Source organism: Anoplopoma fimbria, chromosome 3 (genome assembly GCF_027596085.1).
Source record: "Anoplopoma fimbria isolate UVic2021 breed Golden Eagle Sablefish chromosome 3, Afim_UVic_2022, whole genome shotgun sequence".
Lineage (NCBI taxonomy): Eukaryota > Metazoa > Chordata > Actinopteri > Perciformes > Anoplopomatidae > Anoplopoma > Anoplopoma fimbria.
Genome location: NC_072451.1, coordinates 12,701,785 through 12,726,407, shown reverse-complemented (window position 1 = coordinate 12,726,407; position 24,623 = coordinate 12,701,785). Strand labels below are relative to the sequence as shown.

Sequence of the window (24,623 nt, the reverse complement as noted above, 5' to 3'; positions counted from 1 at the left end):
CTAAATGTTATTTTTGAAAATATAAGAGGAATGAAAATAAGATTTAAATAAAGCTGCAAGCAGCAATTCACGAACCCTTTCACCTCTGCGCATGGCCGGGATATTGGTGGGACGCAGATGGATTTGGTACGCATGACTCAGCCGTTATTTCCTTTGCGGAGTGCGTGGTGCTGGAAATTATTTGTACCACCTCCTGTGTCCACAATGTGTAATAGTCATGTTGCTGGATACCATGTGTATACCACACCATGTCTATTTCATGTAAATGGGATGATCTTTGTCACATAAGGCGGACTTCAATGGGTGGCGCTATGAATATGACTCAATATGGGCATTTAGATGTCTTCAGGCCTGGACTCTTTTCCAGCTTGTAACATTTGGGGCAAATTGGACAATGTAAAGTCAAGTTACAATAGCTTCCTGTGTCATGGTGAAATATGCATATTACCCGCCTCTTTATGGAAACACTGTTCCCCGAAAACACAAAGGCTTTGCTATTTGGCATTGGAAAGGTCTTGACATTTTCCCACGGAATTGGGAGGTAGATCTGTTAAATTCTCTAGGAAGAGTTCCCAACAGTTCTATAAAGTGCCTAAAATTGTCACAGTTCTACTTCCATACACTCCTGTCATTAGCTCCATACTCCCTGTCACACTCTCTCACTCCCCTGTCACTCTGTCTTTCAGTTCACTTCAGCCACTCCCAGCTCACAGCCCAGCCCCTTCTCTCTCACCACACCACATCTCACTCACCTAATCAGCCTTACTCAGTGCACCTGTCTGCCACACCCACCTCATCAGCACAATCCCTCTCACCTGCTCTCTCTGCTGCACCTACTCCCTCCAGTATTTAAACCCCAGTCAGTCACACACTCACGGCCAGATCGTTCGCCGCATTCATGCCAGACCTTCCAGCAATTTCCCTTGGACTGATTTCCCGTTGCCGACCCTGCCTGTTTGGACTTCCCTGCCTTGCCTGTGCCCCGGTCAACGACTCAGCCTTCTGTCCCCGACCACCAGATTCCTACCTTGCCTTGCCCCGGTTAGCCGCCTTAGTCTTCTGTCCCCGACCACGAGTTTAGCCTCCGCTTCCTCTGGTTTCCGTCTGCCTGTTTCCCTGACAGCTCGGCGCTCTCCTGATAGGAATCCACTACGTGAGTCTGATCCTGCCTGCTTGTCTGCTGTGTGTTCCGCTTTACATAAAGTTTCTGAACATTCCTACGTCTCAGTCGTACTGCTTTTGGGTCCACACCACACTCGTTACAAAAATGGTGTATTGTCATTTGAACTATGACATCATGGTTTGGGGTATTGACTATTTGTTTGCAACAGAGTATAACATTAGATGTAAGGTTATACTTACTAATATGAAAATAATCTGATAAACCCTCTAAGAGGAGTTTAAAAAAGTTTTTTAAAAGGCACATGAAAAACAAACTGTAAATGCCAACTTCTGGTTGGGCAGAGTTAATGAAAGCCAATGTTTAATATGTCAAAAAAGATGAGAGCAATGCGGTTTCCAAGTTTTGTTAAAATCTGAGAAACTATGAACCCAACCACTGTACATTCTAGCGATGTTCACAGCTTTTGATGTTTGAGCCGAGTTTCAAGAGTTAAGAGTATGCCAAGAAAAATGGTTAAAAGTAATTAGGGTGAGCTTTGGAGCCCAGGTGCTATGCTCAAGACTAATTATGACATCAAATTGAAAAATTATAATGAGTTTGAACATGGGTGCAAAGTTTCATGAGTCTTTGTGCATCCTAAATTTTGTGTTTGTGAAATGAAAATGAATATTCAAAATCCATCATGGCTGATAAGAACAATTAAACCACAACCAAATTTTGTGAACATCAAAGGCACTTTATCCCAACCATGGCGTGCATTTGGGGGCGCTGTGGAGCCTGCTGGCCCACTGAATTTTTGCCAGTTCTGAAGTGTGTGCCAATGAACCTGAGCCTGACCCGAGCCAGGAATATATAGATTAAGCCTGGCCTGAATTGACTCAGCCTGTCTCTCATTCCTCACACATGGGCCTCAAGCCCAAAACTTCACTGACTTGTTTGTGCTGTGATAGCGCAATATATTTTCTAAATCGGACCTTTTATGAGGGGTAGCGGTTGAAAATGGCAGTTCATGGTGCTATCAGCGGCTGCAATCCATTCTTTGTGAATTCGCCCCTTTCTTTTGTCCACTTAGGGGCAGCAAGCTGTTAACACAAGTTTGAGTTTCAAAGTTGATATAGCCAACATGTAGCAGATTAGAGAGGAGCTAAACCAAAACAATTAGCTGAAATATGCTAAATCGCTCCGTACAGGGAGACTTTAAAGTTGGGGATCATTCTCTCTAGGAGCCATACCTTTTAAATAACATGACGTCATGTGACCCATTGTTCATATACAAATATTTATTACAGCAGCTTCTAAGCTACAGTTGGTAACTATGTAAAAAAAAAAAAAATGATTTGTCATATTTGCTTAAAGTGTAACTATATCCTGACAGTAGTTAATGAGACAGTTAATCTGTGCATAAATCAGGTTCCTCTGCATCCTTAGTGCTCCCAAAAGCATTTGCAAGATTCCACCAATCAGAGGAGGAGCTGTCAAACACTGCTGTGAATCATTGCTTTTGAATATCAGACTGTAAAACTTTGTTAGTGCTGGTCAAATATGAAGTAATACAAACGTATATGAAGTAAAGTAACGTTACTGACTTACCTATTTTTGCCACAAATGTTTACAGAAACATATGACCGTACCATTTATCTGTAAAAATAAAAAGATGGAACTTGGTTTTGGCTGGACATTTTTCAAAATGAGTCACAAAATTTTCACAACTAATTGATACTGGAGAGAAAACTCGAGCATGACTTCCCTTTTTGCTGTCAGTGAGGTGGCGATGCAGAAATTCACACGCATATTTAAATATGTGTGCTTGAAATGGCACCGTGAATTTTCACAGGTCCTCACATAGCGTGCACAAGATAACAACAGTTGTGTTAACAAATGAATAAAGCCAATCTTGATTAACTCTTGTCTACGTTCATTCTGTGTGGGTTTTCACAATGAATAATGTACTGTAATAACTTAATTAACTAATTAATTAGCCAGAACCAGCTGTACATTGACAAATTACAGAAGAAGTGGATGTTCTGTACCCAACAAGCCAATCAAAGCAGTGGGTGTTCCTGTGCTTTGCTCTATTAGAATGGCTGGCTGGAATCAGATCCGTCTCACATTTTTTACACACTAGATGTGTATAGAAAATTGAGGAATCATCCAATAGAGACATATTCACAAAAGTCTTCTTTAGCTGCTGCCACTCAAAGTGTACATAAAGACATCTGCTATCGATTGGTGCGACCCTCTGCAGCCATACAACCACTCTTAATGGAGGCTGCCTCCTGCTGTACAACAAAACAAGTTGGTGTCACTCACATACTGGAACAGCAGCATTTATCCAACACCAACTGCATCTTTGGTGCATGTAAGAACTAACTTAAGCTTAAAATTCAAAGTGAAACATTTCGGTGTGTCCTCCCTTTTGCAACAGGAAGTGTTAAGACTTAGAATTGGGTTACAGGATAAGGTTAGAATTATAAATTCCTAACTTGACCATTTTTAATGGGTACATTGGGCATTATGTGAATCTTTTATTTTATTTCGGTGCTACATCTAACATCTGGCAGCACAATGATGGGATTGATATATAAATTGTAAAAGCTCTCAGATTTCAAAGACAGAGGTTCCTAGTCTAGACCCTTCATTTAGTAAATTATGGTCCATTTAGAGTCAAATAGACATTAAAGCAGCCTATGCTTTAGGGCGGGGCTACTGTGATTGACAGGTCTCTACAAGAGCCGTACCTGTCGTCACTACATATCTCCTTCGCATTCAAAATATGGTAACTGCTGTTTATCGGTGAAAAATAAAATGGCGACTGCTGTATTCCAAGACTTCTACGGCACAAACCAATTGGTGACGTCACGATGACTACGTCACTATTGTATACAGTCAATGGATAACCTGCAAAAAGCATGTGTAACAGAGTTAAAAATGCATTTTATTTATTCTTATTTATAATTTGTATTTGTGAAATTTATTAGTTATTTTTATTGTAATTTTCTTTATTAACGTTTCCTGTGGAAATTACCTTGCTGTGCATCACCTTTTATGTTCCTCCTAAATTTCATACTTCCTGTCGACCCCTCCCCCCCTCAGTGTTGTTTTGCATTGCGGAGGGTAGGTCATATGCAGAAATGCTGCTGCGCTATTTTATTGTTTTCTTTGAAAAATTAACGGTTTAAGTTGCAAACTTGAATGCATATTGTAAATACCATTACACTACGCTGCCGTTTTGAGTGTTAATATGTTTTGTAAATGTTATCATTTAACTTTCACGGAGGCGCATTTTGAATGATGGTGGACGCCATTTTCTTTAGTAGCGTCGCAGGGATTTCGGCAGCCCTTTGAGTTTAAATTATTTTATTTTATTACCGCTCTGACGGCCCGACTGTTTTGTGTAAACATGTGTTATTTACACCACTGCTATGTATAGGTAGGTACTGATGCGACATATCTTTGGAAAGCTAAGATTATTGTGATTCGATTGATGCAAACCATTTCAAGATACGATCACAACAGCAGGTACAATCAACGCCTCTGTCAGTCCACCACCAAACAAACAAACAAACAAACAAACAAACAAACAAACAAACAAACAGTTACAAACTTGTGTCAACTCACCTATGAAGCCTCATAGTAATCCACAGATCAATAACATTCAGACAAAAACTTGTTACATTGGCAAAGGTCCAGACGATCCAATCCGGTAAAGTATTTAGTCCAAAACACATTATTACATCAATAAATACCCACGGACTGCTGCTGCATCATTTCAAATTAGCCGGCAGATATGCCTAATTGTTTATGTAGTTTCCGTAGTAACGCTCGTTCACATGTAAACATTGCAGAAATCTCACTATCAAGCTGGCCGCTGCACTCTGACCTTTCGATTGACACCTCATTTGACCCATTAGGAGCTTCCATGTCCAGTCTACAGCCGACAACAGCCAACGAGAGTGCGCGTTGAAGGAAAGGGCCCGCCCCTCTTCTTGAGTGTAATGAGCGAGCCAATGGCAACCGATTGCTCTGATGACTGACGCTTCGTATAGCCAATGAAATTTCGAAAACAACAATGTGCCGCTTCAGGGGTATATTTAAAAGCCACAAAGAAGAAGTCCATGCGTAAACGCCAACAGCTGCAGCCAGCTCTGTGTGCGTCCATGTGTAAAAGGCGTAAAGTGTGGTTTTTGAGAGTTTTGGAGACTTTAGGAACGTCAATAATGGCGAAACGGTATAATTAATAATAAATATTAAATAATAATAAAAAAAATTATATAAACTGCTTTTCCACCATAGCACTTGTTTTGACTTGGACAAAGTTTAGTTTCAATTAGGGGAAAAAGCACTATAATCTGTTTATGCTTCAGTTACTCTGTGTCAGCAATACTGATAGTGAATCTGGATATGGGATAGGATACCTCTCAGTGTCACCTTTCATTAGAGCCCAAAATTATGAGACTAGTAGCCTTTTTAGCCTAGGTAAGTGACCATGGTTACCAAGGGTCCTTTGGAGTCTCCAAATGGCCTTTTTTGGGAACGCCTAGACATACCCTTAGAAAAACATGTGTAAAATATTGATTTTCTGTGGTATCAAATTTGAACTGGGACTAGGTAAGGCTTCATGCTGTGGTCCCATTGTGTTTTCCAGCTAATACGTCTCAGCTACAGTCATCTGCAGGCATCTGTTTGCAAAAAAACATTCAAAATAAAAACCTTCTACTTCAGTAAGTGCTACTCAATGCCAGTAGCACTTACAGTGATTCTGACTGTTGGGGAAAAAACTTCAGAGTGTTACCTTTCAAAAGAGACCAAAACCATGCATGTACTCCAAATGCTTCAAGAACAGCTTTCAATTTACTTTGGGTATGCCTTGGATAGGCGTTTTAGGCAAATTTTACCGGAGTGGGAAGGGGTTAAGAACGGAGGTGCAGCAAGAGAAGAGAAATCACAGCAAGACAATGTGTGTTTATTGTTTTCTACAGGTATGTGTTTTTCCTTTTTGAAACTTAATTTTCGATGTGTCTGTTTAATACCCAAGGCACTTTTTTATTCCACCCAACAGTTGTCACTGTTGCCCTGCTGTATATCATTTTTTTGTAGTTTTGAGGATATTTGTTGTAATTTAGGTTAAATGTTTTTCGGACAATTGTAATTGCTCCCTGTCTGTGTGGTAGACTGTGTCTAATACATACTGTTAAGAGAAAAGTATGAACCTCAGTGTTGTTTTGCATTGCTGAGGAACGGAGGTGCAGCAAGAGAAGAGAAATCACAGCAAGACAATGTGTGTTTATTGTTTTCTACAGGAGCTAATAAAAAGCTGGAAAACAACCCCCTGAGTCGTTCGTCCCTATGCCCAATCCACATCTGTTACACTGGTGCCGTGACCTTTTGGATCTTCAGATCAGTTTGATGCTCATCGCCGCGGATGCTGTGCTGCCGTCCTGATCTACATTTCAAGATTATAGTGCGGTCAGGTCTATAAAAGACTATTGTTTGGGGCATAGTGATTTTAAAATTATTTTTTCCTCCAGTGAGTTGACAATTGTTTTCGTTGTTAAATATTTGTGTACTTTTTATTTACCTACTTTTATGCTCTATTTTGGTTCTGGTTAAATATACACAACGCAAGTACATTTAATGGTTGAAAGCAGCCGCTGAGTTAACAATGGATGGATTCGCTAGTCCGCTTTTGCCAAAAGGTAGGGGTGTGTGGTTCAGTGACATTGCTGGCAGTAGGGATGTGGGTCATTCACAGTTTTTAACTAATGGTTGTGCTGATACAGGCTTAGGTCAGAGCCCAGTTTGCACTCCCATTAGTGGGTTAATGAGGGAGGGACCCCACACTTCCACTCCTGACAGTAATGTTGATGCAATTCAAAATCTCACAGACATGGTGGGGCAGTTAGGCGCTCAGATTGGTGAGTCCATTGTTGCAAAGTTAATGTCAGCTGGTGTTGTTAACATGAATAGTGACAGCCAGACAACTCCTAACATCCAGAACACACACAGTGACGTTACCAGACATGACCTCCCACGTGTGACAGTCCATGTTAAGTCTGATAAAGGACCACAGACATTCAGAGGTGACAGCACTGACAAATACTCAGTCGAGGATTGACATGACTAAAACTCACCTCAGAAAGCAAGAGATTCCTGTCTGTGACCAAGCAGAAGAAATAATGTGCCATTTGATGGGCAAGAGATGTTGTGTAGATTGCCTTGCGTAGTGATCCTACACTTCATGGTGATCGAAAACCTGAAATAATTTACGATGTTCTTCTCCAATATTTCAGTGATGCTCCCTCGTGTCTCCCTCTCGCAGATTTTTATTCTACTCTGCCCAAACACAGGGAAAACCCAGTCGACTACTGGATAAGACTCAACAAGGCAGCAGACTTAGCTCTTGAGGGCCTGCGCAGACAAGGGAAGTGGACAGAGAACATGAATGATGAAGTGGCTCTCATGTTCGTCAAACACTGCCCTGACCCAGAGCTATCCTGCACCCTGAAATGTAAGCCAATCCATGAGTGGACCTCATGTGATGTTCAGCTGAGGATTGATGATTATCAGAGAGAGTTAAGAGTTAGTGGTAGAGCAACTGGGGCTGTGCAGCTAAAAAGCCACTTAACCACTGTTGATCCTGAGCAGCCCAGTCCATCACCAGCAAGCCTGGCAGTATCTGAGCAGTGCCACACTCCGGGTCCCCCTCCGCTCTCTCTCCAAGCCCAGCGTAATGTGTGCCATTTTCCTTGTTCCTCTCCAGCGTCTCCCCAAGTTAAATGTGAATCCCACCATGCTCCAGGTCATGCCTCTGTACCAGCTGTGGCACAGAATCTCCAACAGTCAGAGGAGAGACTTCTCACTCAGATGGCCAACATGTTTCAGGAGATGATGGACAAAATGCAGCAGCGGAGTATATCTCATCAGATTCAAGGTGGGAGGTTCCAGCGTACTTCTCGTGACAGGCGCTCCAGAGAGGCGGCTTGTAAAGTCTGTAATGACGTCAGCCACACGACCATTTCACACTGCATGTCAGAGAGACTGTGTTTTGCCTGCTTCGCCCCTGGCCACACTAAACTGAATTGCCCTGCCAACAAATCCTCTGAATCCCGAATGTAGTCCTTGTTGGATGTGGCGGACTTCGTGTTAAACCCAAGTGTGCCTTCGATGTGGAGATGGAAGTGTATGGCTGCAAAATGTTGGTTCCCACACTTGTTGTTCCAGGTCAGCATGATGAGCTGATACTAGGGACCAATGTCCCTAGTATCAGCCTGGACTACTGGACTACTGTAACGCCCTACTCATCGGGATCCCTAGCAAGAGCCTGCAGAGGCTTCAATACGTACAAAACTCTGCAGCTAGGATCCTGATGAGAGTGCGCAAGCATGAGCACATTACCCCCATCCTCCACTCACTCCACTGGCTTCCGGTTTCCACCCGGATTGAGTACAAGGTTTCCGTCCTCACTCACCAATGCATCCATGGTCATGCCCCCCCATACCTCAAAGAACTTCTCAACATACATAGCACAACACGCTCCCTCCGCTCCACTCACTCTAACCTCCTCCACATACCCAGAACCAAACTGAGGACCATGGGAGATAGGGCCTTCAGTGTTGCCGCCCCACGCCTGTGGAATGCCCTCCCTGACACCTTGAGGGCACCACAATCCACTGATTGTTTTAAAAAAGGTCTTAAAACATTTCTTTTTTAAAAAAAAAACCTTTGGCTCCCACTCTTAGATGTTTTTAAAACCCCCTTTTTATTTTTATTTTTGCTTTTAACCTGTAGCCCTTTGAGATCTTCGGATGAAAAGGGCACTATAAATTAAATTTATTATTATTATTATAATGTCATAAAACATATTCTGCAGCAGTCTAAACACTGAGTTCTATTGGAGTGCGGTGTCCAGCCCCTTCTCAACAAGAGACCCAGAAACCGAACATTTCCTGTCTATGCTCTCTGGTCTGAATCCCTGGAAAGGTGAAAAATATTCCTGACAAGGTCGGTACAGTCAGGTGTAACTCAGCTACCTGCCTTGAGCCTGGGCGTGAATATCTTCTCTGGGGAAAACTACCAAAGAACACTGCTGTTTCCCCAGGCAGCACCGTCATAACAGAACCTACATCATCCCGCTCAGCTCCCAGAGGTGTTTTGGTCGCAAAGATTGTAACTCAGCTGTGGGTCCCAGGTGGGTCCCACTAAAGCTCATCAATACATCTGACAAGCCTGTACTGCTTAGGCGCAGTGCAAAGTTTATGTTGGCTAACTATAGACCTATATCTAACCTTCCGTTCCTCTCCAAGATCCTTGAGAAAGCAGTAGCAAATCAGCTCTGTGACTTTATGCATAACAATAGTTTATTTGAGGATTTTCAGTCAGGATTTAGAGTGAATCATAGCACAGAGACGGCACTGGTGAAAATGACCAATGACCTTCTAATAGCTTCAGACAAAGGACTTGTCTCTGTACTTGTATTGCTAGACCTTAGTGCTGCATTTGATACCATTGATCACCAAATCCTATTACAGAGATTGGAGCATCTAATAGGCATTAAAGGAACTGCACTTAGCTGGTTTAAGTCATATTTATCAGACCGATCTCAGTTTGTATATGTAAACAATGAAAGCTCGATGAAAACCAGGGTCAGTCACGGAGTTCCACAGGGGTCTGTTCTTGGACCTATTTTATTTACCTTATATATGCTTCCCTTGGGGAATATTATCAGAAAACACTCAGTAAACTTTCATTGTTATGCAGATGATACCCAGTTATATCTATCAATTAAGCCAGACGAAACTAACCAGTTCTCTAAACTTCAAGCATGTCTTACGGACATAAAAACCTGGATGACCTGTAACTTCTTAATGTTAAACTCTGAAAAAACAGAAGTTATCCTACTAGGCCCAGATCACCTTCGAAATCAATTATCTAACGATATAGTTTCTCTAGATGGCATTGCTCTAGCATCCAGCACTACCGTTAAGAACCTTGGAGTTATCTTTGATCAGGATCTGTCTTTTAACTCTTATATAAAACAGATCTCAAGGACAGCCTTTTTTCATTTACGTAACATTGCGAAAATCAGGCAAATCCTGTCTCAAAGCGATGCAGAAAAACTAGTTCATGCATTTGTTACCTCTAAATTGAATTGAAAGTTGGCTGATGTCTAGCCCTGTGTAGCGCTTGAAGACATGGATGTTGCTGAGCCTTCGGAGGTTCCCCTTGTCAGCTGCACCAATCAGCTATGCCACCCACTGCTGATGTGAAAAATTCTGTGAAAGACAAGCTCAGGTCAGTTGGTCTCAGTACTGTTGACATTGAGTCATGTGAAGTGTCAGTGGACTGTAAGAAGAGGATGGCTGACCTTGTTTTGCAGTATGAGGATGTCTTTTTCGCACCACAGTCTTGATTGCGGGGAGGCGAAAGGTTTTGTACACCGCATACACCTGTCAGACAGCAGACCTTTCAGGCTCCCCTACAGAAAGGTACCCCCTGGCCAGTACCAGGAGCTGCTCCAAGTACTGAGCAAGATGGAGGAAAAGGAAATCATCAGGAAATCGACCAGTGAATATGCATCACCATTGGTGCTTGTGTGGAAGAAAAATGGAGATCTCCGCATCTGCACAGACTTTTGCTGGTTGAATAGAAGAACCCTGAAGGACGCTCACCCCTTGCCCCATCAGGCTGATTGTTTGGCAGCCCTGGGAGGCAACTGCCTTTTCAGCACTATGGACTTGACCTCCAGGTTTTATAACATGCCACTTCACGAGGACGACAGGAAATACTCCGCCTTTACCACTCCCATGGGCCTGTATGAGTATTAGCGCCTGCCGCAGGGCCTCTGCAACAGCCCTGGAAGCTTCATGCGGATGATGACCAGCATTTTTGGGGACCAAAATTATCTGAGTTTGCTGTGCTACTTGGATGATTTGTTGGTGTTTGCACCTGATGAAGAAACTCCATTGCGGCGCCAAGAAATGATGTTTGGAAGGTTGCGTGACCACAACCTGAAGTTGGCCCCCAAAAAGTGCTTCTTCCTCAGGGGGTCTGTGAAGTTTCTTGGGCACATAACAGATGAAAATGGTGTTTTCAACAGACATCTGTTACACTGGTGCCGTGACCTTTTGGATCTTCAGATCAGTTTGATGCTCATCGCCGCGGATGCTGTGCTGCCGTCCTGATCTACGTTTCAAGATTATAGTGCGGTCAGGTCTATCAACCTCTCAACCTCATGTTTGCGAGGTTGAGAACATCGCAAACATGACTAGCACTGACCTCATGGAACCTGATGGTGTGACCCCATCCCAGAAGCGGTTGAGGAAGCGGTTGAGATCCTTTTTGGGGATGGTTAATTACTATCAACACTTTGTGCCCAGATACTCTGCCATCGCCAAGCCACTCTTCACTCTGTTGAAGGGTGTGAAAAGAAAAGAAAAAGGCAAGCGACATAAAAACACGCTGTCAAGCAGGAGGTTGTCTGCATCTGATTGGACGCAGAAACAGGATCAGGCTTTTGAAAGCCTGAAAGCTTCACTAGTTCACAGTGTCGTCCTGGCTCATCCTGACTTTACGCGTCACTTCATGCTGTCAACTGATGCATCCTTGGATGGCATAGGAGCAGTTCTGTCTCAAATGCAAGAGGGTGAAGCACAAGCCAGACTTATTGCTTTCGCCAGCAAGTCGCTATCTCAGTCCCAAAAGAACTACCCAGCCCACCATTTGGAGTTTCTGGCTTTGAAATGGTCAGTCTGCGACAAGTTCAGTCACTGGCTAAGGGCCACAAATTCACAGTCTGGACGGACAACAAGCTCGACTGTTGTGAAAAACGCTGGGTAGCCAAGTTGGCGAGTTACGACTTTGACATCAAGTATGTACAAGGTCGGCAGAACATTGTAGCTGATGCCCTAAGCCATGTGCTGTTTGTCAAGAAGTGTGTTGGCCACAGGCTGCTCGCTGAATCCTGTGCAGGTCTTCTCACAGAGATCAAAGATATGTCAAGTGCTTCTGTCCAGAATGCCTTCCTGTCTTCAAGTGGTCACAAGAAACCCTCTCCAGTGAGTAACATTGCACAGTCCACGTGTGGTCTACTTCACATGCACACTCAGTCTGTGGAGATGGAGGATGTATCTGCTGTACTGCAGTCGCACATTGAGTGGGATGCTGGTCCGAGGGCCCGTGCTGTTGAAGTGTTGCAGTATCTACCTCAGTTGGTTCCACCTGGACAGGACGCTTTGCCTGCCTACGAGAAGGACCTTCGTGATAAGCAGGTGGAGGATAGAACCCTCTCTCGTGTTCTGTTCTATGTTGAGAGATGTCGGAGGCCTTCTAGAAGTGAAAGATCCAGAGAATCTATTTCTGTCACAAGATACTTGAAGCACTGGGATAGGCTCACTGTGAACAATGGTGTGCTGTACAGGGTTTCAAGGGACCAGAAAACCAAGGCAAAACGTTTTCAAATGTTCTCCCAACTCACTCAGACAAGTTCTGCAAGGAGTTCACGACAGAGCCGGACATCAAGCTCAGTTCAGGACCCTCAACTTGACAAGACAGAGGTTTTTCTGGCCGAACCACGACAGGGATGTAAGAGACTATGTTCGTCATTGTCAGCGATGTATTGTCAGCAAGACAGTTGGACCTGAGGGTAGGGCCCCCCCGCATAGTATAACATCGACCTGGCCACTGGAGCTGGTCTGCATTGACTTTTGGTCGGCCGAAGAATCCAGAAACAAGTCTGTTGATGTTTTGGTGATAACTGACCATTTCACGAGGATGGCTCAGGCATTTCCATGTAAAGACCAGACAGCTAAGCAGGTGGCAAGGGTGCTCTGGGACAGGTATTTCTGTGTCTTTGGATTCCCGGAAAGGATCCATAGTGACCAAGGGGCGAACTTTGAAAGTCGGCTGTTAAGCAAGCTCCTCAGGGTCTCAGGTGTCAGGAAATCACACACCCTTACCATCCAATGGGAAACGGGAGTGTGCAACGATTCAATCGGACCTTGGGTGGCATGATCCGTGCTTTGCCCCCTGAAGAGAAAGCTGACTGGCCACGACGCTTGCAGACTCTGACATTCATGTACAACTCAACAGCCCATGAGACGACAGGCTACCCCCCCTTTTATCTCATGTTTGGCAGGGTCCCTCGCCTACCGGTTGACTTCCTCTTTCGTACTGTCCTACATGACTCTGATGTGACAAGCTATGATAAGTATGTGGCGCGTCTCGCCGTTGATCTGAAAGAAGCAATGGTGATTGCCCAGGGTCATGCTGCAAAAGAGCAGAAAAGGCATGCTCGGCTGTACAACGAGAGAAAGAATCCAAGATTGAGATCGGTGACAGAGTGCTCTTGGCCAACAGGAAGGAAAGAGGTAAAATGAAGCTTGCTGACCGGTGGGACTCAACCATCTACACTGTGATAGACGTGAACACAGAGACGCACACATACAGGATCCGTGACACAATCACTGGACGGAAGAAGGTGGTTCACAGGAACCTGCTGATGCCAGTAAGTTTCCTCCCTGTGAGGGACTCATGTGTGCTGTCTGATCTTGCCTCATCCCCACCTGTTACAGATCTATCAGCCTCAGGACCTAGTGACGTGGGAGATGCAGGAGAGACCGTGTTCGAAAGAGGGAGTGAGACTTTTTGCACAGTTGGTGAAAACGTTGGTGCTGAAAGTGACAGGAACTCACCTGTGAATGTGGGAGAGAGACAGGGCCCCTTGACTGAATCGGAGCCTGTGGACTCCGGGAAGCAAACCATGGAATGGCTCATGCAGTTGTCTGTGCTAACTCCATCAGAGGCGGACGTTTCTGAAAGAACAAGTATGACTTCTGACCCCCAGGGTGCTTAAGTTTCGCCTGAGGACCAAATGACAAATCAGTCTGTGACCTGTGTTTCTAGCCCTTTGACTGCTGTGGACGTTTCAGTACGAATGAGAAACCAAAATTGTGCTCTCGACTGCATGACACAGCCAGACAATACATCAGACACTCTACACACTGTTGTTCAGACCTCTCCAACACACTGTTATCATTCTGATGCACAGGACACAGGTCAGGTCAAGATTTGGTCGCCTAGTCAAACCTGTAAACAGGCTCCTACAAACCATGTCCAGGCAGGATGTTGTTCAGGACAAGTTCAATGTTAAGGCTATATGCAAATCTATTTTCCAGGCTTTTGCTGACTAGGGCTTTAATCAGCTAACCTAGGCCTTAATAGGTCTGAATGTTTTGTTTTGGTTTAATGTTCAATTGTTTTCACTTTCCTCTCTGCCACGAGCCTGCACTACAGTGTGTTAGGGTCTTGTGGGGTGTACAAGGCACCCTGTTGCCAGTTGATGGATTGAGGGATAAGAGCTGCCCTCATACCACTTCATCCTTATGGGATACATTCAATGTTGGTTTTCTTGAAGATGACCCTCTGTAATTTGCCAAATTGTAGTGTTTTATTTGGTACGTACTGTGTAGTTGGTACTTCACTTCGATAAAATTCAGTGGGGGTGGGTGTAACAGAGTTAAAAATGTATTTTATTTATTCTTATTTATAATTTGTATTTGTGAATTTTATTAGTTATTTTTATTAATTGTAATTTTCTTCATTAACGTTTCCTGTGGAAATGACCTTGCTGTGCATCACCTTTTGTGTTCCTCCTAAATTTCATACTTCATGTCGACCCCTCCCCCCTCAGTGTTGTTTTGCATTGCGGAGGGTAGGTCATGTGCAGAAATGCTGCCGCGCTATTTTATTGTTTTCTTTGAAAAATTAACGGTTTAAGTTACAAACTTGAATGCATATTGTAAATACCATTACACTACGCTGCCGTTTTGAGTGTTAATATGTTTTGTAAATGTTATCATTTAACTTTCACGGCGGCACATTTTGAATGATGGTGGATCGCCATTTTGTTTAGTAGCATTTCGGCAGCCCTTTGAGTTTAAATTATTTAATTTGTATGTTTAAGAACGGAGGTGCAGCAAGAGAAGAGAAATCACAGCAATACAATGTGTGTTTGTTTTCTACAGGTATGTGTTTTTCCTTTTTGAAACTTAATTTTCAATGTGTCTGTTTAATACCCAAGGCACCTTTTTATTTCGCCCAACAGTTGTCACTGTTGCCCTGCTGTATATCATTTTTTTTGTAGTTTTGAGGATATTTGTTGTAATTTAGGTTAAATGTTTTTCGGACAATTGTAATTGCTCCCTGTAAAAGTCTGTGTGGTAGACTGTGTCTAATACATACTGTTGTTAAGAGAAAAGTATGAACCTCAGTGTTGTTTTGCATTGCTGAGGAACGGAGGTGCAGCAAGAGAAGAGAAATCACAGCACGACAATGTGTTTATTGTTTTCTACAGGAGCTAATAAAAAACTGGAAAACAATCCCGAGTCGTTCGTCCCTATGCCCAATCCGCATCTGTTACACATGGGATCAGGAGATTGTTGCGCCCTCAAAATGAACAGTCCAAAAACAGGTCCATCTTCGTTTTGCAACTTTTATTAACAAATCCCACAGTCAAGCACAAACGCATGTTTAGTCTTCAGCCTGCATACCGCACGTCTTCTCAACTCGACAGCGCTCTTTTTATAAAGGGTCAGTACTATAATTTTCTTCCCTTCACAGCTTATAAATAAACAGGTAGGTTATGTTTTAACCATTTAAATAACAAAGATATGAATTAACTTAAACACATATTTAATGCAAATGATTTTAACTGGACACACTGATATTAAATCAGCAAGAAATATGAAATAAAATGTTTCAAGGCGCTACAAGATCAATGATCCAACTTGTAAGGCTTCAAGTAGTGCGTTTGTGTTGAAACCAAAATTGTATGGACCAATCAGTTTCCTGTGAGGAACTCCTGGCAACTACTGACTTTGTTCAGATGTGTGAGTGAGTCAATTGTTTATTCAAAACAACAATGGCTGCTCCAAGACAGGTTTGCAAAGATGCTGCAATATTATCAGTTATATCAGAACTTGAGAGTATTTTTTTCATTGAAAGAAGAGCAAAGAATGTTCTCCCAACTGGCTTCTGCAAGAGTTTGATTGACAGATGGTTTCATTCAAACACCTGCCAAGTATTTTTTTGAAACTGCCTGCCCCTTTTCCAAATAGTTTCCAATGACAGCTTGTCTGATGGTTTAGTGTAAACAAACCATCTGGCGCTTCAGGTTGTTAGGGCTTGTTAAAATCTGGAATGACATCCATATCTGAGCCCAAAACCAAATCAGTTATACATTATGGGTACATTATCTTGTGTTTTAGTGTTGCTAAAATGTTGATTGAATACTATTTCCAGCACTGTGTGTTGAGTATGTGAGTATGTAGTCATGATAACGTCACCCATGGATAACCATTTTGAAGCCTCAAATTTAGCCAAGTTTTTTACAGCTAAACTCCAAATAAGACATTTTTAGGCAACCTAAATGTTACAATTAATTTCCTTGAACTAAATAAAACCTGTGAAAGGGTTAAAGACAAGAACACATACAACTCCCAGACAGAGCAACGCTGTAGTAGCGTCCTGTCAATCACAAGATATTTTACTCTAAATTGGACTTTGTGAACACCATGCTGTATTGAAAGACTTGAAACTAGCAATTGAGACCATAAGCTCATGTTTACAATGTTTACTAAGGTAATAAATCAAGTTAGAAGTAGAGTCATTTATTCATAGACTTCTATACAATCTGACTGCTCTTTGCAACCAGAGGAGTCACCTCCTGCTTACTATAAGAACAATGGAAGTGTAAAGCACTTCCTCATTGGCTTCACTTTTCAGACCAGGTGGTTGCCACCTGACTGCAACAATGCAGAGCCCCTTGTATGTGTATTTGTGCCTTTTGCTAGTTTATGAGTGCTCTGGCTCAATCATAACAAGTATTAAGTCTTGAAATCGGGATGGACAGAGATATGCGTCCATTCTGTTTATTTTATGTTTAAACTGCAGCAGCTGCTTGACCATGAACACATGAATCAATACCTTAGTCCAGACACACATTTTGTGGCTCTGTTTACAGACAAACTGGACCATTTATCCCACTTAGTCCTGCCACCATTCTGTCCTGTTGAATTCTGTAATTAGCAGTCTTTGTTATAGTGTTGTGTGTTTCACTGGCATTGCTGTGTTCTTCAGAGGTGATTTAATATTAGTAGAGCTTTCTGTATTGTTACTTCTGAAGTTGGTGAGTTAGTGAACTCACCCACAAATGGAGAAATATGATTGTGACGCGTGAGATGATTTACTGAATAACTACAAATTACAGTGTTGAAATAGTTTGAGCCTTTATTGAATGAAATCCGATAATGTTATGGTAGTGATATGGTATGGTTACAATCTCAAACCCCGGCACACAGCAGGACCACCCACTGACCCTGCTGGTGACCAAGTGTAGTATCTATCCTGAATCTAACAGAGACAGCAGCAACTGTATCTTTGAATTGAAATATCTACCGCTAAGCCACAAACAGATCTGCAATGACTTATCCAAACACCCTGAGCCATAGTAAATCTGGAATTTTTTTTACATTAACTTGGTTTCTTATACAGGTACAACTATCATAGACATAACCACATAAATACAGATCACATGCATCATTGTGTTACTGTGCTGCTCTCCACCAAAATTGTCATCATTATGTGTTTGCGTTACTTAAAAATATACCATAGGTTTTGTTGCCTAAAATACGACATAAACCGTCCTGGAAAACAATTGAAAAAGTGTCAGTGCTCTTAGTCTAATTGTCTTGGTCCTGCGAGGGAATGGTAACTTTCTTTACAAATGAGTGCTATTAAGCTTTAATGCTTTACAAGCATGATGGAGCAGCTAATTTTAGCTTGGATGCTAATGGCAGTCTAGGGCAATTAACATGTCTATTACTGCCATAAACTGTGAATAACACTGAACAGCAGAAGACATTTATTCCTTTAGAATCTAGTTGAAAAGTAGACAGCTGCAGAACTGTGGGGGAAGACAGATAGTAACACACACTGTGAGGAGGCTAGAATCAACAGAACAGAAGTGTACCATTATGAGAAAGAAATATAGTCGCAGAGAAAAAGTCCCCACTATCAGTCAAGGTCAACTGTCCAACAACTAAATGAGATTTGATATGATTTATTGTATTTATTTTTAAGCTGGACAGTTTGACTAAAATAACTTCCCCAACTAATCTGGAGCTCTCCCTTTCTTGTACATGCACTGTGCAGAACCAATGAATTACTGCTGCCCTGAAAAGCTGCAGCTTGGAAAAAATTCAGACACTGCTGTGTGTAAATTATTCTTCTTTTGCCTTTTTTGTCAGAAGGAATAAACATGTGTTCACTGTGAAGCTCAAGTTTTATGTTACATTATTGCTGTTCTGCTCCATATGTATAACAAGTTGCAAAATAAGTGGATGCTCCCATTGCAAGATAGATGGCTGACAGAGGATATACATTATGGCTGCATGTGATTTAGGGACTGTGTGGAAATTATTAGGGCAGGGAGAGGGGTCTAAATTTGTATGTTTTTAAGAAATATTTTTCATTGTCATGGCCACCATCAACACTAGTTTTTTCTCCTTCCCCTTGGCTTCCCAAGTTATAGGAACTTGGGCAGAGAGAATGTAACCACCTCAACCCAGATCCAACACATTCTCACTACAAAATAGTCAAATACCTCCACTTGGTTAGTGGTCCACATTAAACAGGCCCTATTATGCTATTTCATGGGTGCATATTTTTATCTCAAGTTACAGTTACATGTTTACATGCGTTAATGCTCATAATGGTCCTTGTTTTTCTCATCCTGGCTGTCCTGCAGCACCTCTTCTCACCCTCTCTCTGAAACGCTCCGTTGTAGCGCTTGCTCCTCCCTCCACAAAGCAATGTCTGCCCTGATTGGACAGCTAGCCCGCTCTGTTGTGATTGGTCAACGTTTCACATTTCAAAAAACTCTTCCTCCGGAACTTCAGCTCTGTCTCTCTCTTTTGTTGTTTGAGGGCCAAAGTAACCAGAGAGTTTTACGTGACTTCCGTTACATTGTGTGAAGGAGAGAATTCAATGGAGCCGTTTCAGGCAGCTCAGGAGCAGTGATTCTGAGGGGGAGGGTAACTCGTTTTATGAGTGGACTTCTGGTTTTACACTCTACGGACCTTTTACATGTACAAAATATATATAACACACTAAAGAAGAGGTAAAAAGGAGAAAAACATAATAGTGCCACATTAAGCCATGTCCTTTAATATCACCAGAAGCATGTCACTTCATGTAGACTAATCACTTTAAATACAATTTCTTACTTGGCTTTTGCAATTTTTCATTGTTATGTTCCGGCAAGCACTGCTTATTATGTTACTGCTGGACCTCACCTAAAACAAAAGATTATGCTAAGTGTTTTACCAAGACCCTGAGCTGACGACTATATCACTAAAAACCTTTTAACCAAGTATCTGTTCAAGGTTGATTTGACTAAAAGATGCTATGTCAGACATATGAAAAAACTATATATATAATAAAAGAATTCTTCTTCTTTTTAGCAAACACTCAAATGCACAGATTTTAGTTTTTTATTTTTCAGCCTGATGATTGTCACCTGTTAAAGTGTTTGGTGTATTGGTGAGACGTGATAATTAGCTATTAAAACCATGTCACTGCAGAGCTGTACAGATTAAAAAGACAACCATTTAACTTCAGGTTAGATGCCAAAAACATCTCGTTAAAGCAAATTAGTCAACATTGTGACATTCACAGTATTCTATTACGGGTGATGACCCAAGGGGCTTTTCTGTATGCCAGCAATTTTAAAGATTTTTTTTACCAACTAATAGTTCTATAAAGCGAAGGTTTTAAAAGCAGTTTGTGTTTGTATCTTATACACAAGCCATATAGCACACATTCCTGCCAATGGATTCACGTCATTCCACTGATTAACAGTTGGTGGCAGTAACACACTAAGAAACTAAGCAATGGCAGGAAAGAAGAAATATGCAGGATATACAGTCAGCTTTGCAAATGTTTTGTTTCCAAGACATATCCACAAGCAACCTGTGTCATGTTATGCTGGAATTTGAGTCTGCAAGCAAACACAATGGCTCAACAATTTCAGAAGGGTGAGTCTGAACAAATAACAGAACCTAGTAAATAGGGAGACTGGCTGAGCTAAAGATTGAATGATTAGTGTGCAGAAGGTGGCAAAACCTTATGTAGACTAATTTCAACGATATTCAAGATTTTAAGGTCTAGAGTTTGTGACATTATTTCACATTATTTTTGTGCGTGTGCACTTGGTTGCAAGTCTGAGACTGTAACTTGTCTCCTACCTGTACACTCCAGGCGGTGTCTGTGGGATGAGGAAGCTCTTTTCAAGGTCACGAAGTACATCATTCAGCATACGCACGTGGGAGGGGTCACGCTCCTTTGGGTCATTTGCCGGACGCATCGTTTCTGACTGGAAGAAAGCTGCGTGGTCCCTCAGAGAGGAGGCTGAGGCCAGCATGTGCGGAGTAACCAAGCTCTTTTCTAGACACAGTACAGGGAGAAGACAAAGTAACAGAAAAATATGTATGTAATTGTCCAGAAATAGTGGTTGATTTAATTATTTAAGCATGTGATAAAAGAACTACTAAAAGCACAGTCATCTAATAGAGTAATAGACATTGGTTTCAAGTTGAAGCTCTTTGTGGTCTTACAAAGTCTCAAAAGGACCCACTTAATTGGCACACATAAAAGAACAGATAATTGGATTCAATCGAGCTTACGCAGTTTGAGACTGCCGTTCTACATTTAGACGTAAATAGGAAGATGTCCCCTTGTATTGATAACACAAATATCACACCTAACTCAAGATGTTCATTCTCAAAAGAGTAGAATACAGTGGCTAAAGGTCTCTGCTTCTCTAACCATAAACGATAACTATTGATAGCATGAGAAATACAAATAAGGACAGCCTTTCTTGTGTGAGGTTTCGATTGACTACTCAGACAACCAGCCATAAAAACCATTGTTTGGCGGATTACAGTCATGCGTAGTTTGCAGCCAACTTCTGACAAAACTACACAACCTACTTTATTAGCTCCAGACTCGTTGATGGAATGCACCTAATTCGCCTTTCTTTGCTTCGAAATTTCAAAAGCTTACATAAAATTTGCTTTATATTAGAATGGAAACACGACCAGGTATAAATTGGATCTATGACGGCAATATCCTTTTATACTATTCCATACAGTAGTGCACAAAATGTATAAAACGCATAGAACAAGGGAACAAAGCCTCAACTTTATGCAACTGCTGCCATTAGACTTTCCTCTCCCACGAGCATACTTTAATCTTACTTACTTTGCAGTGACAAAAAGTAACAGAACTTGATGGACTGTAATAGCCAAGGGCACATGGGAAGTACTTTAGCCCTGTGATAGACTGGTGCTCTGTCCAGGTTATGTCCCACCAATTGCCAAAGGAAGGTGGGATAAGCTTGGCAAACTTACACACACAACGGAACACACATACACAGGAAACAAAACAGCTACTCACTAAATGCTATCCTCATTAGTCTGTCAACACCAAGCTGGCTTTTACAGTAAATTTGGCACTGCAAATTAATTACCTTGCATTTTCAGTTAATTGACATGTATGTTTGACTTTGTTACATGCATTCTGGCTGGATTCAACAGGCTTGTTTTGAAAAGGATGACAAATGTAGTGTTACTGTATGTGCTGTACTTGATAAACAATGAGGATAAACTTTGTTACATTTTAGGAGATTTTAATATTAACCTTTTAAAAAATAGACTACATAGTCCTACTGGGGATTTTCTCAATATTCTTTACTCTTGTTACTTTTTCCCTCTTATTTATAAATCAGCACGAGTCACAGAAAATGCTGTGCCCTTGATTGATAACATCATAACCAATTCTTTGAGTGAGGTAACAAAATCTGGAGTTTTGTATTCAGACTCACAAAATAATTATGACCAAGTCAAACATTTCGAAATGTAAAGACATGCTTGCCCCGTAATTCATGGGATGATGTTTATGTAGAGAAAAACGCTGATTTGGCATATCAAAAGTTTATGAAAGTTATTAACTTTAGTTTTTATGATTGTTTTCCAATTTGTCGTTCTACCAAGAGTAACAGTCAAGATCTGAGTAAGCCTTGGTTTACACTACATTTACGGAAGCTTCTGAGGAAAAAAAAAAACTGTACAGAAAATATGTTTCAAATCCTACTCCTCTTACTCATGGTGTTTATAAATCCTATAGAAATATATACACTCATACCATTAGATCAGCAAAAAAGAAATATTTCAGCAAAAAGTTTACCATACATTATATAAAGTTTAATCCACTGGATTTTATTCCAACAAATGTCACTACTATCTTTAATTTTATGCCCCCTGATATCCAAGAAATAAGTGAGATAATTGATGATCTAAAAATATCTGCAGCTGGCCATGACAATATTTCTGCATATAAACAGGTTAAGTCAATATTGCAGCCACTTGCTCATATCTTCACCTTATCTTTGAAAACAGGTGTTATGCCAGAGGATTTAAAGATTGCCAAAGTTATCCCTTTGTTTAAAGCAGAAAATCCACGTTGTTTTAACTATAGACCCATATCTATTTTGCCATGTTTTTCAAAAATACTAGAAAAAAATGATATACAAAAGGATTTTGTTTCATGTAGATTCTAATTCAATTCTTTACAAACACCAGTAGGGTTTCCGGAAAAATCATTCCACTTATATGGCTTAACATTACCTTGTTGATTAAGTTATCTCTGCACTTGATAACAATGAATTTACTTGCAGTATTTTCTTAGACCTTTCAAAAGCCTTTGATACAGTAAATCATAATATGTTAATGGAAAAGTTGTATAAATATGGTTTCAATGATGTTATATACAAGTGGTTAAAAAATTAAGTCTCCAACAGAAGACAGTTTGTTTGTGTTAAGGGTTGCTATTCCAACCAAGCCAGACTAATATGTGTGGTTCCACTGGGGTCCATTCTTGGACCATTATTGTTCCTAATCTATATTAATGGAGAAAAGGCAAACTCCCGGAGGACCTTCTTAACTTCCAATCTCTCCTTTCCACTTTTTCCTCCTCTCTAGCTACTGCTAAAGCGGCTTTCTTCCGCTCTAAAATCCTAACCTCTGCTTCCAATCCTAAAAAACTCTTCGAAACTTTCTCTTCACTCCTCCAACCCCCACCCCCTCCTCCTACTTCCTCCCTTCTCCCTGATGATTTCGCCAACTTCTTTGACAAGAAGGTAAACGATCCGATCAGATCCTCCTTCTCTCAGCCCCCCTCTCCCTTTCCACCCTCTCCCTCTCTACCCTCTCCAGCTCTTCCACCTCAGCTCCCCCTTCCGTCTCCACACCCCATCTTACCCTATCTTGCTCTCCTCTCCCCTAACGAGGTCCTCAACCTTGTTACATCTAACCGCCCCACCACATGCTCCCTTGACCCGATCCCCCCCTCTTCTTCAGTCTATTGCGACTGAACTCCTTCTTTTCCTCACCCACCTCATCAACACATCTCTTGTTTCGGGGTGCTTTCCCTCAGCTTTCAAGACTGCCAGAGTCACTCCCCTTCTGAAGAAACCATCACTTGACCCCTCTGATGTCAAGAACTTGACATCAGAGTGAACCACCAGATCCTCCTCTCCACCCTCGAGGGGATGGGCGTCTCAGGCTCTGGACTCTCCCTGTTTGCATCCTACCTGACAGGTCGATTCTACCAGGTGACATGGAGGGGGGCCGTGTCAGAACCACACATGCTGACTACGGGGGTTCCACAAGGTTCAGTTCTGGGCCCCCTTCTCTTCTCGCTCTACACAACATCTCTGGGTTCTGTTATTCGCTCGCATGACTTCTCTTACCATTGTTATGCCGATGACACCCAGCTGGTCTTGTCATTTCCCCCCGGTGACACCCAAGTGGAGGCACGCATTGCTGCGTGCTTGGCTGACATCTTGAAGTGGATGGCGACACACCACCTGAAGCTCAACCTGGACAAAACCGAGCTACTGTTCCTCTCGGGGAAGGGTTGCCCGCACCGAGATCTGTCCATCACCATTGATGATACCGTGGTGACGCCAACTCGGACTGCGAGGAATCTGGGTGTGACCATGGACAACCAACTGTCGTTCTCAGCAAACATTGCATCGGTCACACGCTCCTGCAGATTCCTCCTCTACAACATCAGGAGAATTCGCCCCTTCCTCACTGACGAGACGGCGCAGGTGCTCATCCAGGCTCTTGTCATCTCCCGCCTGGACTACTGCAACTCACTACTTGCCGGAGCCCCGGCGTCGGCCATCAGACCTCTGGAGCTTGTCCAGAAAGCTGCAGCTCGTCTGGTGTTCAATCGCCCCAAGTTCTCCCACACAACTTCCCTTCTCCGTTCTCTACACTGGCTCCCTGTAAGAGCTTGCATCCAGTTTAAGACTCTGGTGCTAGCCTACAGGGCAGTGAAAGGAACAGCTCCTTCCTATCTCCAGGCCATGGTCAAGCCC

General features: G+C 42.2%; 1 protein-coding gene across 1 annotated transcript in view; it reads right to left on the bottom strand.

Moving 5' to 3' along the window:
• Positions 1 to 24,623, bottom strand: part of LOC129088805 (inactive N-acetylated-alpha-linked acidic dipeptidase-like protein 2) — a 422,940-nt gene that overhangs the window by 3,549 nt on the left and 394,768 nt on the right. The window contains exon 14 of the mRNA XM_054596036.1: positions 20,425 to 20,623. Within this exon, the coding sequence (XP_054452011.1) occupies positions 20,425 to 20,623 (199 nt within the window). The remainder of the gene's footprint in view (positions 1 to 20,424; positions 20,624 to 24,623) is intronic.